The sequence below is a fragment of the Periplaneta americana genome, chromosome 6 (assembly GCF_040183065.1).
Source record: "Periplaneta americana isolate PAMFEO1 chromosome 6, P.americana_PAMFEO1_priV1, whole genome shotgun sequence".
In the NCBI taxonomy this organism is placed as follows: domain Eukaryota; kingdom Metazoa; phylum Arthropoda; class Insecta; order Blattodea; family Blattidae; genus Periplaneta; species Periplaneta americana.
In genome coordinates this window covers 156465576-156491579 of record NC_091122.1, presented here as the reverse complement: position 1 = coordinate 156491579, position 26004 = coordinate 156465576, and the positions used below count along the sequence as shown (strand labels likewise).

The window sequence follows — 26004 nt, the reverse complement described above, 5'->3', positions numbered from 1 at the left end:
GCAAATCTTATTCTTCACTTAATGATCGCACCTTACATTTTCACTCGGGGGGGGGGGGGGGGGGGGAAGGTATAAAAAATGCGATGATTATGCGATAAAATACGTTAAGTAAAATATTCCTATATATTTGTTTTATGTCTGTTTAAATATTTTCTTTGCCCTCTTTGTGATTCTGGTTAATGTTACTGTTACTTGGAGGTCTAAATGGTAAACAAATTGCTATATAATTGAGGACCGTTTTTGCAAAACTTGCTAACTGAAAAAACTAAATTTTACAGGAGAGACAGTAACTCTTACTTATAGCAGAAAGCAAGTTTTGAAAAAACGATCACACTTTGACACACTACAATGAAGAGAGATAATCCAGTTTTACTAAGACGCCTTTAACATCATGTAGAGGCCTGCCTTATGTTAACGAATCCATCAAAATCTCAATTTTGCAAATTTTGCAGTTAGCAAATTTTGCAAAAACAGTTCTCAATTATTCACTACTGATTAGAACCAGATACCTTTCTTTCACAGACTACACTTATCTCATAGTGTGCCATATGGCTCACTTCTGAATATTAATTAAATTATTGTATGATGAAATGTGTGCAGAACGTGGTAGCAATGGTGATGATAATAGTACGCTGGTGCATTCCCGATATGTCAAGTCAGCTGCGAGACCAGATCCGTCGTGAAGCTTACATCACCAACGAGATCATCATTCATCAGGAGACACTGAGGGCTAGGTATAGAGCAGATGGGAAGGTTTGTCAAGATGGAGACAGAAGTCCTTGCGTTCAGTGGGGACATCTTTCAGGCTCCGAATTGGATCTTGCAATGATGGCTCAACATGAATTAGAGACAGACAGAGCTGTAAGGAGGAGAATAGCAGGGGAATCACTGTCATCTGATCGTCCTGTCATGGTATGAAACATTAATGTTTTTATGAAAATCATGAGGAATTGCTGCCTTGGTAGGTGTTAATGCTTGCAAGGAAATATGTAATCCAAGCCTAGTTTGTTTTAAGATTGACTATTGAAGTTTGTAATTTATATCAAAATGTTTTTAGAGTGGTAAAGAGGCTCTGTTTGGCTTCCATAGTTTTCTGTTAGTAATAATAATTCTTGCAAGCATTTTATATTTTAATAATTTGTTTTAGCCTACTTTAGTGTAATAATATATTCAACATACTATATTGTTTTTTAATGAATTTTTAATAACTTTTGGCCATATTATTTGAGATGCAGATTTATTGAGGTGTGCAAACGGATGGTTTTTAAAGTTGTGTGGGTTAGTATCGACTTTTTTTTTCATCACTGCGAAGGCAAGAGCCCTGGTCAGGTCTGATAACTCTCAGGGATTTCTACAGATTTACTTTTGTATCAACTTCACTACTATTTGACTATTTGACCTAATCTCAAATAAAATATAAGAAACTAATAAATTCAAACCTTTCTATAACAAATGGAAAGTACTCTCGACATGAAAACGTTCTTTTTTCATACCACCATCTTAGTGGATTTGTGTGTTATTATTTGTACTAACACGCAACTAAATTCATTCTCTCCATCAGATTATAGAAGTCGAGAAATGGTCAAGATAACGTAAGTGAAAAGCATGAGTGCAGCATTTACTTCGAAACTCTGTTAAAGTCTGTGCTTCTATAGATATTTTTCAGTTATATTACCAAGACTTAAATGTCAGAATACTAATCTGATATCAATATCGTTCATATACCTGGTGACCCTCTAGAACTTCCCTGATTTCTACTGCCTTTCAAAGGAAAGAAAAATGCGATACATTTTTGTCATCTGTATTAGGAAGTAGAACTCAAACAGTTTCACAAAAACAATCAGTAGTAGGTTCTACATGAGCCGCTTCGATAGCACAAACTATATTGAAATGATACTCAGTTTCAATCCAGGTTCTCTAAGCATATTTGGTGTGATAGTTGCTGCTGCTTCCACAATGCAATGTCGTAAGTAGTTGAGGTCCGTCAGCTTGGTGGAATACAGTGTCCTCAACATAACCCCAGAGAAAAATGTAATGGAGTAAAATCGGGGAGAGCAAGGAGTTCATACTATTGTACCGCCATGTTCAATCCACGGTTCAGGAAAGTGTTGTCCAGTGTTGTATACCGGTATACAACAGATGGTGCTCTATCTTTTTGGCAGATTATGCCAGGTTGTTTGTGTGCAATCTCTGAAAAAACGTATTCTTGTACCATGTCTAAGTACAGAGCTGCTGTGACAGGAGGCTCAATAAAAAAGATAGGTCCAATTATCATACATTTAGTTTAGGGCTGTCTCCAATATGCTACATGAATCTACGGAAGTTTTGAGAGCTCCATATCGATGTATTATTTCAAAAGGGAAATAGCTCAAAATTTAAAGTTTTGTGAAAACTGTATTTTAAAGCTTCATGTTGCTGTGAAAAACCCAGATTAAGATCACTATAATTGAAACTTACATATAAAACATTATTAATAGAATCTGGAGTAATTTCAATGATCCTTTAATTTTTCACAGGAACATAAATACAGGTTTCTCAAAGCTTTAAATTTTCAATTGTTTCTCTTTTGAACTGAGCCATCGATATTCTAACATTGTGCTGATTAACTTTTCCACACAAATGAAAAATTGCATCATCAGAAAACTAACATGACTAAAAAAACTTGATTTTTGGTAATGCTCTCTGCAATCTCAATTGCAAATTCTTGTCACTGGAGTTTGTCAGTTTGGCTTGATTTCTTGAAAATTCTACCTTATAAGGATAATAATTATGTTGTGTAATACCCGCATCAACAACAATCACCAGTGCCATTCACATCAATGATGAAAATATTTGAGTTGAACTTCCTAATAAAAATGGTAAAAACATTCCCTGCACTTATTGTCTTCCTTTCATAGACAGTCAAAATCGGGGAAGTTCGAGAAGGCCACTCTATATATCTCAGCTGCTATCATATTGAAGACTATGAAGTCTAGTCACTATGATTGATTGTATTTGTTATTACATATTCAGTCATTTTACATGTAGGCATGTGTTTTTAGTCTTGACATGTAGTCATTTTTCACTATTATGAAAACTTCAACCACTGCCTTTCTGGTCACAAATAGAACAGTCGTCCCACAATGGCAAAAAGGGAAAGAAGTCTACGAAATACTAGTCATTGTTGATATGTTTCAAGTTAAAGTACCGGTAACAAAATCAAATGTTACCGGTACTTGAATTAAGAACGTGCCATATTTAAATCTTGAATAATCTACACAACAAGACAAACTTTAGTAAGCTGTTTTACAGTTTTAAACCTTGGTAATACAACGTGAAAAGACTGTATTTTAAAATGTAATTTGTTATTAATTTGATGCTATTGATACTTTTCCATCCATGATTTTACTGTCCAAAATAAAATAAAAATAAATGAAATGTTACATCTTTAAACAGTATAAAATATGTGATACATTTTATTGTCTTTCTTTTAATAAGTTCTAAGAGTGAAGCTAATTAGTTTGTGTTGATAAGTTATTGTATCCCTTTAATAACCAATTTATAGGTTCCATTTTTGATAAATGAACTAAAGAGACATTTTCATACTGAAAGCAAACTAATACGTAGACAAATAAAACCTGTATTTAATACCATTTAAAATTTATACCTCGGTAGCAATTATATAACAAATAATTGTCATAACATAGTTTTTAATTTATACAAAAAAAAATTACATTTTAACTTTCACAGAACCTCAGAATTTAAATGTTAAACGTAGAATTGATTAGATATGATGTCAGCTTTATATCCATTGCATAGATCATGTAATTTGCCCTGTTCATAGTAAATTACATAATTGTAGAGACTGTGAACAGTAAACTTCTGTGTCTAGTTTTTATAACAGAGTTCTCTCAATACAAATAAGTTAAGCAACAGAAGAAAATAGGGCCGTCTATGTAACAAAAGAATTGCAAAATATTATACTGAATGATGAACTGAAATAAACATCGTACTTATATATAACAGTATTTTTTAACATACGTTATTTTCACTGTGTCTCAGAATTTGATACCTGTAGTACATTTAAAGATAGTTCTATAGCCTTGCATGTCTGAAATTGTTATAGAAATCCAAAGTACGTAAGTGTCTATTGACCTAGTAAGCTAAGTGACGTGTACAAATTATAGACAAACACAGTTAAATAATTTTTATGAACATTACATTTTATAAATGTTGTATGTTACTAGTTTATCTTCCTTGTGCTATTTCATTGGTTGTGTGATCTACTAATGCAACAGACTTGTTGTACTTTTCGCTTACACTGCCTTATAAATATACGCACAGTGCATCAGTGATAGATTTCAGGCGACCGGCGAGAGCTATGATGCATGCCTTATACAATCCGTCACTGAGCAGTGCTTACCTTCCTGTCTACTCGTCTCAGCCTGGGAAGGTGGAGTGGAGAGTTAAGGAGAAATATAAAGTGACTCGATTGAGGTATTAGTGCCCAGGTCTGCTCTATTCAGTGTCCGACTTTTTAATCCATGTAAAAGAGCAGGAATAGCTAAAACCTTATCGAACTTAATCATGGTGTCCTTTCTCACTCTCTTCAACAGCGGCTCTTGTAATTGTGCCATAGATATAATGAAAATCATGGAAATTTTCTCCTACATCTTAACTTCTACTACATCCCAGATAAATGCGTAAATACTTGAAATTCGTAAGCTGTTCAATTGTACGAGTTTCGTCATTCAAAATTATTTTTGCGCATAAAGGATACTTTCCATAATAGACCATTTTCGCGTTTTCTATTGAAATTTTTAAATTGTAGTTCACTGGATACTTTGCTTAATTTGCAAATGGTTGCCTGCAAATAACTGTTTCTTCTTGCTAAAATTACCTGGTCATCTGCAAATGTATTTTCGTATTATGAACACTTCTGTCTCCACAAAATATTCCTTGAATATTTGAATAGTTGCAATGCACTTTCCCTTTAAGAATTTTGTATCACACATCGCATCGTCAAGAATAACGTTTGGTGCTATGTCCATTTTTATTCAGTGATACTGCTAAGCATTTTATTCTTCTGTAAGCTTTCTAGGTTTAGTTAGACATTTGTACAGGCCAATATATGTGAAAAATGAAGACTGAATTTTTTTTGAAGATTTAAAAGTAATTTTTAAAATTTGTACTGTACACAGAAATATTAAAAAACAATGCTGGTTACATGAAAGTAAGTGTGGCCTTTAGTATGACTTCATTGCAATTATTGGCATATAAGCATAAAAAGGGAAAAATACATTTATTTTTTGCAAGCATTAGTCATAGAATTCTGGAAGAGTACAGAGGGCCAGATTAAATCAGTTAAGTGCTAGTAGACCTCACAATTCTTGTGGAAGGTATCCTGAACGTGTGTGAAATATTTCCTTGGAGAAAATAGAAGAATCTTGTAAATTAATGACAAAACATAATCATTTCATATTTATCAAGTCATTTAACGAACTGAAAAATCAGTAAAATTATTAAGGGTCGAATTCATAGTCGTCATTTATAAAATGAGGAAACAAGTAATGAGCGTTTCCTTAGCACTTGTTTTAGGTCGTATTGCAGAGACGCTACTCTTTCATATGCACTGAGCATTCCCTTGACATCGAAAGAAATATGGCAACGTGGCTAGATGTCAACGCTTTCTTACATTCATTTGTTTTCCAGCGCCTTCAAATTCGACATTAATATCGTACACAAATATAAAAGTAAATATTATAGAGCTAAAAATTATACAAAATATCGAGAAAACATTTTACGGAAGAAGAAAGAAATGAGCTAAAGAAATATAGTAGTTATGAAATATAGAGATATCGTCAAAAGTAAAAAAATCTGACAATTGTTCTCTCCAAAAGAAGAAATTGACATGGGACAAAATTGCAGTTCAGTTTAATGCAAACTCCGGAAATATTCCTATCAGTAAGTCATTTTAACTTATTTTTCAGTTATTTTATGGTAAACAAAGTGGAAGTGGTATAATTACGCAAATTTTAACAGCTTATTCCTTGGATAGAATACAAACGAAAATACAATTAACACTTTTTTGGGACCTGAATACTTTTCGAAAAAATACTGCTTAAACCTACCTGAAATGATGCTGTAGCATAGAATTACAGTCTACTATATACAGTCGCGAAGCTCAATATGTAGTAAAAATGCAAACATGGGTAGTTGTCCACCACTAGGATTGCTACTATCGCCTCATCATCGCAGATCTCTCTCCTAGCAGCCAACAAAATATGTTACACTTTCGTTGTCGTAATCTTTTGGAAAAATTAACACCTTCCTTCCATTATTGAAATATTAAATGCATAAAGTTAATTTATTATTTTAATGAAGTATATTAAATTCCACCATAAACTCGAAGATACCTGCGAGAAATAAGTTAATATAATTTTTGTTTGTGCAAAACGAACTGAAATTTACTATAATAGCTTCACTCATTCAGGATTATAGCGATAATTAACTATGAAACCAATAAATATTAATTTGCATTTCTCTTTACAACAATAATAATGGAAATATGAATTAATGGAGTAACTTACGTGTACCGGTACTTGTAGTGTAGGCTTACGTAGTTAACAAAGTGGGATGAGGTTAAGCAATAATAATCACACCAGAATTGGAAATAAAACGTGATCAATAAATTTTATTGTAACAGACTTTTTCTACGTCTCTAGTAAAGCAACAAATAAAAATAACAACAAAATTAACAGCTATAATTAAAAGCATATCCTTTGAAGAAAAAAGTAGGCCTAAGCAATAATAATCCCACCAGAAGTGAAAATAAAACGTGATCAATAAATTTCATTAAAACAAACTTAATTTTTCTACGTATTTAGTAAAATAACACATAAAAATAATAACAAAATTAATAGCTACAATTAAAAATATATCCTCTGAAAAAAAAAAGTAGACCTAACCTTTATTTCTCTGGAAATTTAGCAGTCTAAGTGACAGAACTTTAACCGGTATCTAATGTCCTTTCGGTTAGACTGAAACATTTCATTGTGAAATTTAAGGATATAATGTATTCTAACAGTCACAAAGAACTTCAAATTAACAGTTTTGTTTCTGCACAGCATTCTTGTGGAAACCCAGGAACCTTTTTGAATGTTTCGGAAATAGGAAAAAGGATAACTCTGGCCTCTTTCGCTTACTGTTGCTACAGTTTATAGCACTACAAACGTCTCCTCCTTGTCCCATATTATTATTCCAATTATTATATTTTAGCCATTAACATTTTCATTACAACCAATAACGAACATTTCATACGCATCAATGTGAAACACGCAACGAGCTAGCACTCGATAGAAATATGACACAGTCCAAAGTCGACCATGGACAGTCTATTGTTTCTAGTTGCTAACCGCTTGGAGCGCTTTATCACGAGATTTGCAAAAAAACACCTCAAGCTTCGCGACTGTATATTGTAGACTGTGATAGAATCTCAAAGCAACCAGTATTTTCAGCAGTGGTGAAATCGGTAAGCCTCATGGCTGCATTGTGAATTTCAATGAGAGACACCAGAATATCCACAAGAGCGTTCTTGTTGAAACAGTATCTCCTCTTAAATTGTTGCTCATTGTACATCTGTAAAAGGTTTTCCATATCTCTGATATATCTTTTGTTTTGGCGAAACAAATTTTCATTTACTTTATAGATCTCAATAAATTCATCAAAATCATAGTTATCATCCATTGTATACCGAATCAGCTGATTATAATGCATATGAGGAAACGCTTGAGTAAGCTGACAAGCTACCTTATTTGAATAAGTGTTCACTTCAGTGGGATTTATGAATTGGAAATGATCTATAAGCAACTGCGTAAGGATTTCCTTACGATAAGTGTTGACTATGAATTCGGCCCTAAGAAATGATGATTAATGACAAAACCTCGTAATAATCTATTTGCCAAGTCATTCAACTAACCTTACTTTCGAAACCGGATTTCGCTACCTATTGCAGCTCCCCAAGTGCATCACGATGCTGGGTGGGCACTGGTCCCATATCAATCATTCCGGTGTCATAACAGCTGTCGGCATCTTCCAGAAATCAAATGCCACTCCTCTCTGTTCATCCATTAGCCTGGCTCTAATCCTCTAGCATCCATAGCTGCTAGTACACCCTCCATCCAAGTCTTCTTTGGTCGTCCTTTTTTCCTTCTATCTGGTGGCATCCATTCCATAATTATTTTTGGTAATCGTAGTTCTGGCATTCTTCTGATATGACCATATCACTGTAACCTTTTCCTTTCTAGATAATTTGTAGAAACAAAAGCCGCCCTAAATAAGGGTTTGATAGATCGGTCTACTAATCAATTCATAAAGAATAATAAGTAAACAAAACAATTTTGTGACACTTGGAAAGAAAAAGAAAAAACATTAAGATAAGAAAATGTAGGAAATCATTTACAATAAAAATTTTGTTGGGTACAAATGATTACTAATTATAGCTAAGGATGATTTTAACACGTGAGATCCTATGGCATCAATCGTTGCATCAGAAATTTTATATTGTTTAAGTTGATTTAAAGTTTCACGTGGGATCGTGCCACGGGCACCGAACATGAGCCCAAAAACTGTCCAATGTGTAATGTGGTATTGTGCTCCAAGATGCTGACAACAAGGCTCATGTATGACTTGTTTTTCACGACACCTCTTGTGGCTGTTGCTCATGCATCTCAAAACGGATTGTGGGATCAAGAATGACACCCTTATCCTTCTGCCGATCAATTATGATGATATCAGCCCGTCTAGTAGAGCCATCAGAAGAGACGCAACCAACCTCCTCATAAACCTCATAGGAAGCATTCTGATGGATTGAGGCTGCGATGAGAGAACGAACCGTATTATGTCTGTTGATTCGGAGCAATTCTCCATGATGGCAGAAACCCAAGACGTGTCTGGCTCATCTTGCACTTCCATAATGTTTTTTATTCGTCTATTTCTTATTTTTTCCATTTTAGATTTCCCAGCTGATCTTCTTAGGACATCCATTTCTGTACTTAAAATCCTTACCGGTCCCATACAATGACCAAAATTTCATGAGAAAATTTCTTCCTCCATGAGGACTCGAACCAGTGCACATTTTGTAATGCAAATCCTAGGCAGGATACTTTAGACCACGACACCACATCGCAGGATACAATTACCAAGTAAATTATCATAAATATGTCCTTAACTTTAAATTATTTATTTACTAATCCTTTAATTTTCATCATAGCATGAAATTTGATGTGCAGTGCTCCATAGTGCAAGAAGTTCTTTCTTGCGCCATTGTAGATTTGTATGTTGATTTAAATCAATGTTGAACTAGCAAAGCGGTATATCTCTGAAATATCAAATGTTAAACCTGAAAAAAAAAATGCGTGGAAATGCATGTTTTTAGAAAAACGATTTTGCGCGAAAATGCACGTTTTCAGAGCATTCATGGTAAAGAAAATGTTGTTGTTTTTGTTTTCTAATGCCAGGCATTTGACAATAAAGTCATTCGACCTCTTGCACTCCAATATTTTTCAAAGATATTGTCATGGTCAGCATTCATAGTAAAAAAAAATGTAGTTTTGGACATTCTAACAGAAAATTATGCACATGGAATCTAATTTTCAGTAGAAGATTAATGGATCTTTATTTGAAATCGATAACACAAAATGGCGAACTCGAAATCTAGCCTAACAATTTCTTCTTAAATGAGATGAAATAATTGAATGAACTAAGCAGTATGTTCCCAGACCCCAAAGTTTCGGAGAAAATAATTATTATTTGCTGAATTACACCTACTTTTCGTTGCGAAATTTGTTAGAATTCATGAAAGTCTCATTATTCCTCGTGAACGAGATCTCTTGTCATAAACACATTTGTTACGTGTGAGTCAACCTCTTTTAATAATATTATCAATAAACAATAATGATGCTTATGTCACGTTATAAAAACAACATTTTAAAACATTTAAAACTGTAAAGGGAAAAAATAAAAATACAATATGCTTATTTTACGTTAAACTAAATTAAAAATATTAATTTTAAACTCTTTGATTTGATTTCAATTAAATATTCGGTGAACACAGACAACAAGAAAAGCTTATTTTACGTTATACAAATCTAATTAATGATTTAAAAAAATCTCTGTTTGTCGTACTTCAAACATTTTCTTCAGCCAATTAGAAATAGTTCCTGCCCACTTTAATTTTTTAAGTAGTAACCAGTAAACTTACATATAAGGAATCAAATTTCCCTTAAAAGCAATTGTGTGTTTTATATTTATGTTCCTCATTGTCTCATCCATTTCTTGCATTACGCGAGCTGCATCTCTTCAGGCAATAACCTTTACAGGGTTGTCAGAGTGCATTAAGTTTTAAAATTCCCTTGCAGAACAAAAACTTACATTTGTTGGGATTAGATTTCTGCACATTTAAAGGACAATACTAAAATTCTTTCCATTCATTATCATCATAATACACTGCTCTCTTAAATTGACTGAGCATATCGGGAATTAATTCAATAGTTTACCCAAAATACACTGTGAAATGTTTCATGTAAAATAATTTTTTCTCGAAAAGAAAGTAAAAAGAGCAAAATTGTATTAACTCTTTTGTTTCAAATATCTCAAAGAGTAACCCCTTGAAATTAATGACATTATTTACGTTTCAGTCTGTATATTTATATACCCCTCTCTCGTCTCTTTTTTTTTTTTTTTTTTCTTTTTTTTTCATGACATAAGTGACCATATTTTTGTACTGTCTGTTATAATGGGGGCAGTGCCTTTTTATAGATGAATAAATAAATAATAAATCAGTCAATTAATGAATAAATAAAAAAGACATAAATTATAAATAAGTAAATAAGTAGATAAATGGCGAATTTCATAAATATAAAAATATTATTAGAAATGATTACAATATACAAATAGCTGTTTTACGCAAATTTGTGCAGGATAAATTACATCTAATCTACTTAAACTGTACAGTGTAAAAATGAAGTTAGATGTCTTACTTTTGGACTGCCTTTTTAATGTGCAATGTAGAAAACGAAAATTAATCTTTTTTGGGTGCATATTAAATGGTTTCGTTTAAGTATGTATTTCGAATCATGAGTCAAGAAAATAGTATCATTTGCAACCTGATAAAGGAACTGAATTATTGTGAAACACACAAAATATATAATGAGAAAGTGTGTGTGAATTTCTTGATACTGTACTCGTTTTATTTTATACAGTATGTTCCCAAAATGAGTGCAGATTTTTTTGTTGTTTAGGCCTAAAGGGATGTCCATACGAATATTTTAATATGATGAACGTTGGGTCTCTACTGATACATTCTTATGGCCCTGGCGGGGGTGTATCCCCAAAATGAATACAGATTTTTTGGTGAATGTGATGGGGTGTCCATACGAGTATTTTGATATGATGAATGTTGAGTCTCTGCTGATGCATTGTTTCTGTTATGGCCCTAAAAGATAAAAATGCTGGGTAGCTTTAGACATCCCTTTGTCTTCCATTGTTAGCATTGAATAACAAATTGCTTTGGACTAATTTTTGTAACAATTAACAACTTTCTTTGAACGATTTTAATTTAATTTTTTATTGTTTAGTGCTGTAAGCGTACATCTGAGGTCCATTGTTCCTTATGTCAAAATATTCATATGGACACCACCTTACATTCATCAAAAAATCTATACTCATTTCGGATACACCCTGTTTGTTTGTAATATTCAGATATGCATAAGCAGATTATTTGGTTATATATCTTATGATTCTGCTTTTGTGTTCTTTGCTAATGTATGTAAATATTTAATATTGCAGTGTCATTCTATTAAGGCAAAGGAACAACATTTTCATCGAAAAGATTGTTTGAAGAAAATTTCCTCTGCTAGGGGCTTTTATGTATAAAAAGAAAAGTATAAATGCACTGCAGCAGCAAGAAAACTTTTGTTTCTGTTACATCAAACCAGATAATCCACCATTAGCAATGTACTTAAAGAATAATTTTTTCTCCCTCTGTATTTTTGAGGTTAGGTTGTACTTACACGTGTTTTTAAATATATAGTACTCCATAATCTGTAACTACAGACAATTTTTGAGGCAATGTTGCTCATGATTTTCAAAAAACATTTTTTTTAGTTCATACGGTACTAATCACGTCAGTGCATTAAATCTAGGTGTGCATATTATTTATGAAGGTTCTACAATAAGTTAGGAATCGGCAAACTTTATACAGTATGATAACTCCCTGGTTACTTCGAGTTTATATTGTCAATTATACATTTTCTTTTATTTAAAGAGTCGGCCTGGGTAACGTAGTCGGTATAGTGCTGGCCTTCTGTGCTCAACGTTGCGGGTTCGATCCCAGCCCAGATCGATGGCATTTAAGTGTGCTTAAATGCGACAGGCTCATGTTAGTAGATTTACTGGCATGTAAAAGAACTCCTGCGGGACAAAATTCCGGCACACTGGTGATGCTGATATAACCTCGGCAGTTATGAGCGTCATTAAATATATCATAACTTTAACTTTTTTTTATTTAAAGAGAACAGTAATGTGGCTCGAACAAAGAAACGCCTCATTCAACCATGAATTGTAGTTTGCCGAATTCTGATTATGATTGCTTGTACACATTTGAGTCAGATTTTTCAGTGTTAAGCAGGTTATGGGTGTTTTCAGAAGTAATAGTGTGATGTTTATTAACATTTTGTCCATTTTAACCTCATTTACTGTTTTTCCGAAGAACAATATGATCTTCTCTTTTTATGTATTTTGTTCTTTTAGAATTTCCTTCTGTGTTAATTATGTATGAAAAATTGATCTTATTGATTGCTTCTTTCCATTCATAGAAATATAATGCGTACCTATAATTTGTAATACGCATTTTAGTTTAAGAAATACGTACCGGTATTTTTTAAATATAGGCCTATTTTTGTTTAAGAATGTCACCAATATACTTTTTCTGTTAACTTAAAAGGTGATTTGGTTTTATGTGAACTATATCCTTGAAATCATGGTGTTGTAATAATGTATCGTACATGATAATTTTTAAAATATTATATATATATATTGAAAAATTAAACATAAATACTCTATGATCATCTTGTGAAGCAATGATGAAAGGCATCCAGTCATTTCTTTAGTTTCATATTGTGTAAATGTGTTAATATCCAATGGGTCACAAGAGCCAGTGCAACGAAAATTTGTTAGATCTTGATCAAAATTCCAGAAGCCAAAATCCAATAAATTCTCACGAACAACTTCATTTTAACATAATTGGTTTAACAGACAATTTTTGTTTACTATTCTAAATTGTAATGTAAAGTTTTCAGTTGAACTTTGTAACATTCACAAGAAGAATTTTTAAATACTTATGAAGGAAGCGATCAGTGCAAATTGCCACATGATAACAATATCACCTACTAACACCATACATGAAGCTAACAAGCATGCTGCGAACGAAAGATTAATATAATATTGACTGGAAGATCTGAAATTAAAGTCCCATGATCAATTTTACAGATTGTGTCATGGTAGACCAACTAGCCCATGGATTCTTAGGCAGCCAACAATCAAGGGGTGCTCTTTCTGTAATTAAAATAGCCGCCAATATTTGTTTCAAGCTACAGAGAAAAAAGTTTAGTTAATTCAAAATTTATTTGTTTAAATTCTTTATCTTTGTGAGACAGGAAATTTCATATTGCTAAGAACTCTCGTCCATTCCTTACTGTTCATTATCATATATCAAGTACATTAGGCCTATATTACAATTAATTTCCTCATTATGTTGATGCATATAGGCCTAGAGTTATCCTTTTATTAAATATTTTATTTAATAAATTAAAATTATCTTATGTCTCCCTTAAAAAGTGATTTTATACCCGTAATAATAATAATAATAATAATAATAATAATAATAATAATAATAATAATAATAATAATAATAATAATAATAATAATAATTACAATTACGGTATACATCTGTATTTAAGGTTATTTTGTATTATCATTACATTTACATCACATTGTATTGAGTGTGATATAAACGTAATTAAATTATAAATTTTCAATTGAAGGGTTCATTGCAACATATTCATAAACCAAATATTTTTGTCGTAATCAAGATTTCACTGTAACTTGATATAGAAAGAGCACGACAAATGTCTGTAAAGATTTTATTTTACATGTAAAAAATTAGCTCCATTGCATTTGACATTTGTTTATTGACATATATTGACATTAATGCTCAATTCCATATTGAGTATATTGTCGTTGTTCCTGCAATAACTCCTATGTGACATATTTATTGATTTTCAGTTTTTTGTTCTCTTAAATAACTTAAAATAGTGATACAGCAAATCATAAAATCTCCTATATGTAATTATATTTCTTTGTTTCGAAAATATAAGAATTCACAGTCTCCTATATACGGCTGCCATAAGATGAACTAATGTGTTTTTTCTTCCTACTGAAAAATTTTATATTTTGCACATAGAAGTTATTGCAGGAACAACGACGATATGTATTATAATGATATAGAGCCTTATAAATTTCTAAAGGTTAAGAAATAACAAGAGAAATTTTATTTATGGCATTGTTTGAAATATTTGAAATGCTATTCTGTAAAATTGTCAGTGACTTGTACTATTTTGTTGCACTGAGCATTTCAATTCTTGTATGGTGAACATGTGTATACGAGTGTATAATGTATACAACCTCCTATCCATTTGTTTATTATCCTTTATTAATTGAAATATCTTCTTTTTTTAATAAACAGAGAATATCAAAGGTGCTTTTAATATATTCACTGCAGTTTGCAGCATATGGAAATCACATGGATCTAGTTACCAATGGATCGAATGTGATTGGTTTTCATGTCGTACATTTTTATTTCTACTTAAAAATTAATTCTGTTACAATAACTGTCAGTGCTGTATAAACATAAAGTTATGGTGCAAATGTAATGATCGTCTGATATATTTTGTGTAGAATGGACAATCAAGGCCAAAGATATGTAAGGTTATGGAACTGCTTTTATAATCTAACTAATAAGTGAAGTGATTTACAAATTGCTTCTAATTGCTTGTTAGCAGTTCATTATTTTGTAGATTGTAAATTTTATATCCATGAAGCAGAAATTGTGTCATATTTCTGTATTATATACGGTATATATATTTAAACTTGTGATTTTGAACATGTCAGATTAATTAGAAAAAAGTATCCATATTTTCACTGTTTACAAATGGACTTTAATTTGTTTAAATTTAATTTAAATGTTCCTTTAATAAACTGCCTCCCATAGGACTCAGTATACTGGCATAAAGTGGCGCCATCATAAACCAGAGTTTGATTTGTAGGTCTGGAGTAAAGAATAATTGTAATGTTGAACATTTGAGAAACTATAGATTTCTCGTGACTGAGATTGAACAGCGAAGTGTCTTTTATGTATAGTGAGGTTAGAATGACTGGAAATTTTTATTCCTTGAGTTGAAGATAATCCTGCTCAGGGTACAAATACTTATGTGTGATATCTTCCATAGTGTTTATCAATTTTACATTACTATGTTATTATAGTTCCTTTAGGTACCAAAGAGTTGCATGATGAATCACAGAACAAATGATGTGATATTTCCATGTTGCTGTTATGATAAATATATTATTAATATACCCATAAAATTGTATTTGTCATTAATGCTTGTTGGAATTGTTTTTTTACAGAGCAAGTCAAACCTAAGTTACTGGCATTGTAACCTAACCACAATGTTGCTTTTTATAAATGGCACATTTCATATTCTCGCCTTCTGTTTGCTTTAAGCTCGGCTATGCTGTACTATGTATCTAACCATAATTAAAATACGTACAGGGTGTCCACAGAAAACCTCTGTGATTATAATAAGATGTATTGTTGCTGTTGGTAGTCATATGTATGTATGTACATGAAAATGGTGACACCAAAAAAGCAACTCAAAAATTTTGTAGTGCATATCTCACAGACACTCAGTGTGTCACACAGCAGACATCAAAGTTATATTCCCACTCATGCCACTAGTGCTCCAAAATATCTACTAGAATGGACTCAGTGGCACTGGAGATATGATGTCGCAGCTCTTGAAGATTCTGAGGCAATGGAGGTACATAGATATCTTTTATGTAACCGCATACGAGGAAGTTACAGACATTCAAGTCGGGGGACCTCGGTGGCCACTTGCAGAAAATGTCTTGGTTTCCAGTGCATCCAGTCCACTTTCCCGCTAGTTGTTTGTTAAGATGGTTACAAACATTTGCTACTATGCAATAATGCAAAAATAATAAAAGACTAGCAAACTCGAACAAACGAAACCCATATTAACAGATTTTTTTTTTCGCTTCTGCTGCCATCTATTGTTTTTGGCGGCAATTACACATACCGCAATATTCAAAACAGGAATTCTTTGAGTCTTTATTTCTTATGACACTAGTATAAAGTTCGTAATGTACACCATTACGAAATTATACCTATTTGTAATAATCACAGAGAGCTTCTGTGAACATACTGTATTTCTCAATATAGTTCAGACACCTGAGTAAGATTGATAATGTAAAATGCCATCTGTGTTTCTAGCTTAGTGCAACAACTGACTAGGAAACTCCATGCATTGTGTGCTTTGCTTAGCTTGAAGTTGGCTGAGGACTCAATGCATCTCCTGTCAAAAGCAGCCTCGTGACTTGGTAAGAATGCCAGTAATTTAGAATTTAATCGTTCTGTATTTATTTTCGTGAGATTCGAAATTGTTTTTAAGTTGATGTAGCCAGTGTTTCCTAACTTTGAATACCACATAATTTCCCATTGTTGCGTTGTTATTACAAACTGTTACGCATTACTCTTAATTTTATGGGCCATTTTATAGTGAAAGGACTCACATGGCAAACAAGAGTATGTATTAGTGTTCTCATGTGCATTAGTCATGGAATTTAAGCTCATATGTTATAATAAATCACATTAATTAACAATATATTTAACTACTATCACTATGTAACTCCTTTTTTGGGGGTATGTGAAGAATGCAGTTCATGTGCTACCTCTACGCCAATAAGGTGACGTGCTACTAAAATGTCTAAAATCCACAATTTTTGAGCTGAGAGTTGCAATTTTTACTGAATATGCATATTAATATCATAATCACACATTATAAATTTCAATCTTTTCTCATAAACACTTTTTAAAAAATTTTTAACTTTTTTATTTTTGTTTTTTTTTTTTCTTAGTGAAAATCCTGTTCTAAAAGAATTATTATTATTTTAATCTGATTTTTTTCTTAAAGGTAACACTGTATATCGTGCAATGGAGCATTAGTAATCCCCTACTCTAATTTGTTCATTTGTATAAAAAAATATATATATATATATATATATATATATATATATATATATATATATATATATATATATATAATTCCTTTAATGTTCAAACATTAATAAAAATAAATAATACTGCTTTACGTATAATTCTCTAGCAATATAATTATGCTGAATACAGCCAATCAAATGCTCCGTTTCACACCAGAGATATTAATAAATAAGTATGTCAAGTTTCATCACTCTAGCTTTAACTGCTGAGAAATAAAATGAATACTTGTGGTTGAAAACGTAGAAAATTTATTTTTTGAGATGATTACATTTAAAGTTTTGGTTACAAATAACTCGTACATTAACACAATTTCTACCAATTATATTTAGAAAGACATTCTTTCAGCTTTCCCAATAACAAGACTGCCTCATTGGACAAAGCAACTAACACACAGAGTGAAAACAAAATTGAAACTAGACATAGTAAACAAACAGATTAGACATTCAAACAAAAGTTCTTCCTTGTTAGGAAGCAAAGTACAGGTGGTATTTTAAAATGGCAAGTGATCCTCTGATAGCAGTAAGGGAAACATCACGAATGAAGTCATTGTTTAGCTGAAACTTCTTGCAGAAACTGACAAAGAGGCGAGATATTGTGCCCCTAGCTCCAACCATTGGCCTACAACTTCAGTGGAGGTGAGGTGATATTTCTCGAAATAATATGGAACTGTGGTCTCGTAAATTCTGCGTGGACTTATACCTTGACCAAAACTACTTCCGACTTGACAGCATACACAGAAGGGGGAGCAGTGTTGTCATGTTGCCCATCTTTCGTGTAAGCGAGCACGCTGCCGATAGAGTGCAGTAATGAACGGCAGACATGAACTCATATTTCTAACCAATTTGTTGAACATTAGGCATTAAAATTGGTGTACATTATTATATTTATTAGTCTATTATTATAAGTAGTATTAGTGGTAGTAGTAGTCTTCAATGTAATACCGTTAGAAAAGCGTCGAAAGGACTGTAAACTGTAAAAACAGATTTAAATTTAATACGAAGCCTTTACTTTTAGGAGTGCCGGTATTCTTCAATTTAATATTGTTAGAAAAGCTTTGAAAAAATTGTAAACTGTAAAAATATTTATAATGAAAAATCTACACGGCCTTTTTCTTTTCCAATATCGATAACAGTGCTCTTATTAATTTTAACACAAGCAGCAGTTCTCATTACGACTTGCGCCAAAGATAAAAGAGACCCAAGGCCCACCATTATCTTTTTCCCTCTCAAAATACCCTCTTACGTGACGCACCATCTCTCGCGCTTGACTCTTTAACGGGGCACATTGTACAATATTCTTTGTTCTCTGCCTGCATTTCCTTCCTTCCGACATTGCACAAGTCACCTGTTTAGAAACTCTCGCAAAAACTAGAAAACACACACTAGTTACACCCTCCACTAATGACAACGAAGATAATACGTGTAATATAATTTAAACACAATATTTATCGATATACTAAAACAATAATACAAGTAAATAATATTTTTAATTCACACAAAGCACGTGCTAACCATCCAACTCAAAGTCATTCCGGGCACTGTATTCGCCACTAGGTCGTGGTATTCACGTGCAACTTGTAAACATAGACACGGCAACACTGTCCCGTTACCATGGTTACGTGTCTCTCGTGATTGGTTGGTTTGAATGGTTGCCATGGTAACATGCTAAAGGCGCCATTTGTCAGGTCAGAAGTAGTTTTGGACAGACCATAAGCGGGCTGTTGCTCCTCGGGTCTATAATGTAGGCGGATGTAGAACCTGGTGGAATGGCAAGCATGTCAATTCGCCGACAGGATCCATTCTTGAGAGATGCCATGGACTTCTTTGTGTACAGTGAGACCTTTCTTCCTCAAGGCCTCGGCAATCATGGACCGGCCCAAAAATGTATTTACCTGTACTTTCCTTTGTATGAAATGATTTTAACACTCAAAAGTCTCCCTATCAATATATTCCTGTTCTTTCTGTAAAATTTAGTCATCCTTTGAATTCTGTGAGTGTGCAGTTAGTTTGTTAGTGCAAAAAGACAAAGCAGAAATCTCTATCTATAAGTGAAAAATTACATTTGTGTTGCTCCTAGTGGTGTATCAAGTGAAATTATCTGTAGTTACTTGAACTGCAGAGAAAATGTTACCATTCATAATAGTAGTACAAACCAGTGGCGTAGCATGAAATTTTGAGCAGGGGAAGCTAACTCAAGTTGTCTTTCATGCAATATGAGAAAACGTATTACAAAAATACAGTCTTAAAATAAATAGTAGTCAATTTCAAGTCAGCAGTCGAAGATTGGTTGGAACATCGTAAGTAACACCAATAAGGCATGATCTCAAATGATACATAGTAAAATATGATTTCACGATTTACACATAGGCCTATCTCTTAACAAATAGACACGTATAAGTATAACATTAGCTAACTCCCTGTCATACTTAGATAAATCACAATATTAGTATCATTACGTAAGTATGCGTCTGTCTTTTGATTGTGTCCTTCATTGGCAGCAAGGGAGTCGGTCATTTCTTTTTTAAATCACACTTTTGTTCGTAAGTCAGTTTGATAATACAATTGTTCTAAAAAATTCAAGTAAATTAGTGTCAGGAATTGTTATTTCGCTCATTATTTATTATATCAGCCACAATGCACACTAACACTTCAACTGAACACAACTGACGAAAAGGGATAACTCGGAAACTACTTATTTTAAATGTTAAAGCTAGCTTCTTGCGAGCCTTGCGACTAGGGTAGTTTAGTTAGAAAGGGATGGAAAATCTGCGGGGTGGATTACACAGAAGAAACCAGTCTGCTTGGAAGCTGGTGTGTGCAGGCTTCTTGTTTACTTCTGCATCACAAATCATCCTGAGCTGCCGCATCACAATATTTAACGCGTAAATATAAATTCTATTAAAATTAATAAATAATTTTGTCCATAAACTGCAGGTTTATTATGAAATTATTATTAACTGGGGAAGCTAAGCTTTTTAGCTTATATTGACGCTACGCCACTGGTACAAACATACGGCAAACAACAATGAAAGATTTTTTCGTATGAAATAACCTCTTATTTGCATTTTTCGCTGTAAATAATACACAATATAAAATGTTTCCTATGGCAGTCCTTTGATGAACGTATTAACAAGGTTATACTGTATTAGAATTGCGAAAAGACTAGTTGACCATAGCTAAAGGAATTAAAAAAAAATGTCTTCCTTATAGAAAGAAATTACCAGACCAGAACAGATTTATTATTTACGAACATAGTATCTGGTGCTAAACATGCGTGTGACTCAGGAATATCGAGATTATTTCTAATAAATAATGTTACGTGGATTATCCTAATCAAATCAAGTGATCTTGGAGGATTACTTCATAATCGTCTTTCCACTTATTGTATTCAGCAGATTTTTCTGGTCAATTATCATCTTAAGCTTCCAATCCTTTTCATATAATACGAGTTAAATGGGCATTTTATCTTTGCTGAATTGATTTACGTTTGACTTATTGCTCAAGATATTATGATAGTTATAATTGTGGTAGCTTATAACGTGATATGTTAGGAGACACTGGCATAATCTTTTCATAAATCATGTTTTTGTATAGGCTAAAATAATCTTCTTCATCATCTAGACTCGTGTCCCTGGTAGTGGGTTCGAGTAATGATAATAAATACATTTTAATTTCTAATGAGATTTCTATCTGTTGCTAGTTATCGAATTTGAAACTAGATTATACTAATGTTTTCAATTATGTATGTCTACACCTATATTAAGTAGATGTTAATAATATGTGCTTTTATATCTTTCTGAGAATCATTGTGAAAATTTCGGTATATTTAGTGTTTGTAATCATACTATGTCACTGGATTCCTCAACTGTTGTGTGATTTTTGCATTTGTTCTGAAGGTAAACTAAATTTTTATTTGATGGATGAATTTATTGTGCTGTGACTAGCGTCTGTAAAATGTGCAATATTTCTCAACCTAGGTAATAACTAATAAGTAATTCATTATTTGCGTTCTAAAGTCTAACAAATTATTACGATTGGTTCCTTTCCAGATATGGTCAACTAATATTTCTCTGAACTTTTGGCATTAATGACACTATGAAGTTCCAGTTTCCTTCTTTTTCCTCCCCTATATCACTGGTCTACAGTGATTTTGCTACTGAACAAAAATAAGTGTACCAATCCTAATTTGAGTGTGCTAATTACAGATCTGAAGTTCATATTTTTCTGTCACGTCATAATTTTAAAATAATAACATTTTTAATTTGTGCATTTTTAATACATTTAGATTCATTTTATTAATTTTATTTGTGATTTTGCTACCGAACAAAAACAAGTGTACTAACCTTAATTTGAGTGTGCTGATTACAGCTCTGAAGTCCGTTTTTTTCTATCACATCACAAGTAATAACATTTTTAATTTTTAATTATGATGTGTGACACTACATTCAGGTCAAAATTGAGTGCTCTTGAACTGGAAGCTTGGGACACATTTGTACTAGTGTCAGCTAGGTTTTTAGGAAATTATCGAGCTGATAATTATACTGAGCTAGTTTATAACATGCTTAGAGCATTTCAGAATCTAGGTTATCACAGGTCTTCAAAAATGCACTTTCTTCATTCACACCTCGACTTTTTTTTTCTATAAAATCTCGGCGAACATGGTGAGAGGTTCCATCAGGACATATCAACGATGGAATCCAGGTACCAAAGTCAATATGGTCCGAGCACAATGGGTGATTTCTGCTGGTTCCTACAGCGATCAACCACATGCCAACATAAGCGGAAAAGCAAAGGTCTCAAGCACTTTTAACAGAGTTTTTTAGTGCTTACTACATATTGTAAGTGTGTATCTTCTTATAAATTTATTTAAAATAGTATAACAATTTACAAAGAATATATAAACTAAGCTCAATTTATAACATTGACTTTATAGCACAGGTATATCTCGAATAGTAAGATTTAGAATTAATGTTACAGTCCCACAACTCAAAAACCTGACTTGCTATGATAAATCGGATTACAGATCTGGAATCAGGGCATCAATTTCAGTATAAAACACTTGAAATTTCCTCATTAGCAGACCAAAAAGTCTTTTTTTGTAGACCAGTGTATTTTATAATGTACTTTAGCCCAGAGATATTTTTCGTAATACTCGATTCTGCTTCTTATTTCTCTTTTGCCCTTCTTTATTCTGCTTTGATGATGCTGTATACACTGGGTTGAGAGATGTTCTAAAAGAATCTTGAAATAAGCAAAGAATTACGATTGAATATGATGTAAGACTTGTATAAAAATTAAGTGTAATATATCTGCGTGGTTTTTTGCAGAAGTGTTCCATATATTATATGATTGATTTATTTTTACTTCTGATGATGTGAGATTATATATATACAGTCATATGATGCCAATACATTAGGAATGTTGTTAAGTATTCAAAGCCTAATCTTGTGCCTTTGCTGTTATCAAATCTATTACTAAAATTATCATCTGCTTTATAAATCTTTTATATCACACTAGTTACTAATATATATACCCAATGCTTAAAATTCTACACAAGTGACAAGAAACGGTATTTGTATTGCACCGAGCCAATATAGGATTGTGTATGCATATTTACTAACAAGAGCAGTGCTAAATTTTTATTGGTGGATTTTCGTGATAATGCTGTTATAAACTAATTTAGGATCGTTGATTAATATGATACTAGCTGATTGTTTCATTTTTGCATGCAAATCCATGAGTGCGGGAGGTGACTCCTGACATTTATTATGGGAGAAAGAGCCACGTGTGCACGAATATAGTTGTGCAGCACGTTTGCGGTAGCAGATAACGAACATTGTAGCGTTTTTTTACAATTCTGAACTTTTTCAAAGTGAACATTTTTATATCTCTTCGTGCTAAGTACTATTTAAAACACTACTAGTTGCATACTTCTTGAGTAGTAGAAAACATTTCTTCTCCTCCTCCAATTCAAGGGTGTCCACACCTGTAGAGAAATGGTCAGCGCATCTGGCCGCGAAACCAGGTGGCCCGGATTCGCATCTCAGTCGGGGCAAGTTACCTGGTTGAGGTTTTTTCCAGGGCTTTCCCTCAACCCAATATGAGCAAATGCTGGGTAACTTTCGGTGCTGGAACCTGGACTCATTTCACCGGCATTATCACCTTTATCTCATTCAGGCGCTAAAAAAACCTAAGATGATAAAGCATCGTAAAATAACCTACTAAAATAAAAAAAATTCAAGGGTTAGGCACATTTTGCCTGTTCCTGTTTCACATATCCTTTCTGCATTGTTGTTCTTTGGCCGCCTAACAGTACCACGTGTAACGAAGGTGCTGGAGGGTTGGTCACTGCTCGTTATTCGTTACGGTGGGAGTTCAGTGTGTGAAATCATGGGTCGAGTGAGAACAGGCTACTCGTCAAAATTTAAATTGCAAGTAGTGCGATATGCACGAGAAATGGAAACAGAGCAGCAGAGAGGAAGTCTGATATAGACGAAAAATGTGCGACGATAGATGAAAGCAAACAATGCACTTGAATTTTTGTGAATACACAGATGGAGATGACTGGTTGAAGTACGTTTTTTATACATAATAAGATACCGTATGTTACTGTATTTTATAAGAAATTTGTTATACTTTAGAATGTCTCAAGTATAAGCCGCACTCAATTTTTTTTACTTAGATTTTGGGTAAAAAAAGTGCGGCTATACAGGGGTAAATATGATAAGTATAAGGGAATACACACACACACACACACACACACACACGGAATAACTGAAAATGAATTATATTGGACGCTATTCATTGGTTCCCATAATGCTATGATAATACTTTCAAGAAATCGTTTTCCTGGTCATTCTAAGATGTTCGAAAACTTTATCATAAAAAGTTAGTTATATTAAAATTACAAACTGAACAGTATCTTGGCATTTGAATGAAATGTTTGAAATTCTTGTACCACATTTTTGTTTAAGTCTGTCTCCAGACTAGCCGGCCTGGGTTCCATTCCCGGTGCGGTCAGAAATTTTAATGTAACATTTCTACCTCGGGACTAGAAGAGATGGCGGTGCACAACTTCTAATCACTAGATTGTGCACCAATATGCCTGGGTTAAATCCCAAATTTTTCTGCAGTGCATATGAAGAGAAGGCATATGTCACTGTTGTTAGTGATTCGTCTGTCGGATGGGGACATTAAACCTGGCGGCTCCCTTGGTGCTATTCGACAGGAGTAGGCTATGTGCCCGCTCCGGGTTTCCTCTTCTCCCTTCCTCACCTTCACCATCATCTTCACCCATTCCCTACAATACATCTACACGAACACTTACACATACACTCACTAGTACACGACATAACTCTTCACAGATTCACATCATGCATTATGTTGCCCGCCAAAGTGGTGTGCAACTTGAAAATGGGTCACAGTTCTGCCATCTATCCGCAGTATGTGGAACCCGAATCACGTTAAGTGAAGTGGGTAGGCATTAGACACACACACACATTTTTGTTTAAATGTCTTGGTAATGGCATTATCACTACCATTGAAATTCGTTGACTATGATTGATGAGAACACAAGAGAATCTGCTGCTTGCAAGCTTCGTGTACCACTGTCTGTGTAGCATATCACGACCAGTAAGAATGGGGCAAAAGTTGCGAAGTGCAGCAACAGTAGCTGCTTATGCGAAAAAACGATGTATAATATTGCATTCTTCAAGATTCTGGAGCAGCTGAAGGGCTCTAATGCAAAACGAGTGACTATTACCAGGTTAGTCAGCGACCCTAAATTAGCTTAAGACGCATTTTCACCAAAATCCACAATGACAGTTTGAGCACCTCCCTTGTAAGATAAAGAAAAATAAAAATGTTAACTGCGTATGAAAGGGGCAATTATGATGGCATACAAAGTAACTAAACGTACATAAATGGTAAAAATGATACAGTTCTACTTAGATGTAATGAAGTATTATATATGACTAATATGTAGTACATGATAAATGTTTTACTTCTTGTGATATCGGTACTCCCTATTTGATGTACATTATAGTAGGTGCTTTACTATGATATGTTTTATATGTATTATGTAAAATGTTTTGCAATATAGAGGTTGTCCAATACTGCCTGGTAGGTAAAGCACAATCTGACGTAATCTTCAGCCTGCAAGAATAAAACCATTTAGTCTGAGTGAATTCTTTAATCAGAAATAGGAATTTCTCTAGTGTTAGTATTTAGGATTAGATAAAAGCTATTTTTACTTAAATAATATATGCAGCATGAAAGAGATTGTGTTATAAGAGATTTACCTTGGTATTCTCACGATACTAAAATACTATGCATACTGAAAATTGAGCACTTTCCTGCTAAAATTATTAATGTTGTAAAACAAGATACTTTCAGAATATATCAAGAAGAAAGATACATTTCTTATAATGTATATGCCCTAAATGAACGTTAGAAATTACGTATCAGTAGTGTATTCCATATAAATCTGGAAATGTAATATGGGTCCAATATTTCATTGTAAGTTTTCTACAACTGCTGTGTATAACAACAAATATGTTGTTTAAATTTTCATGTAATATTACAGTCACTTCCGCTGTGTAACTCGTTTTAAAT

General features: G+C 33.1%; 2 protein-coding genes across 3 annotated transcripts in view; one reads left to right on the top strand and one right to left on the bottom strand.

The window, feature by feature from the left end:
• The window catches only part of LOC138701964 (anoctamin-5-like), a 73353-nt gene extending 59470 nt beyond the window's left edge, over positions 1-13883 (top strand). For both annotated transcript variants that reach the window (XM_069829369.1, XM_069829368.1), the window contains one exon: positions 601-13883. In XM_069829369.1, the coding sequence (XP_069685470.1) occupies positions 601-918 (318 nt within the window). In that variant the 3' untranslated portion in view covers positions 919-13883. The remainder of the gene's footprint in view (positions 1-600) is intronic.
• Positions 13884-22242: 8359 nt separating this feature from the next.
• Positions 22243-26004, bottom strand: part of LOC138701963 (uncharacterized) — a 29137-nt gene continuing 25375 nt past the window's right edge. Inside the window, exon 3 of the mRNA XM_069829367.1 lies at positions 22243-25545. Coding sequence (XP_069685468.1) covers positions 25541-25545 — 5 coding nt within the window. The 3' untranslated portion in view covers positions 22243-25540. The remainder of the gene's footprint in view (positions 25546-26004) is intronic.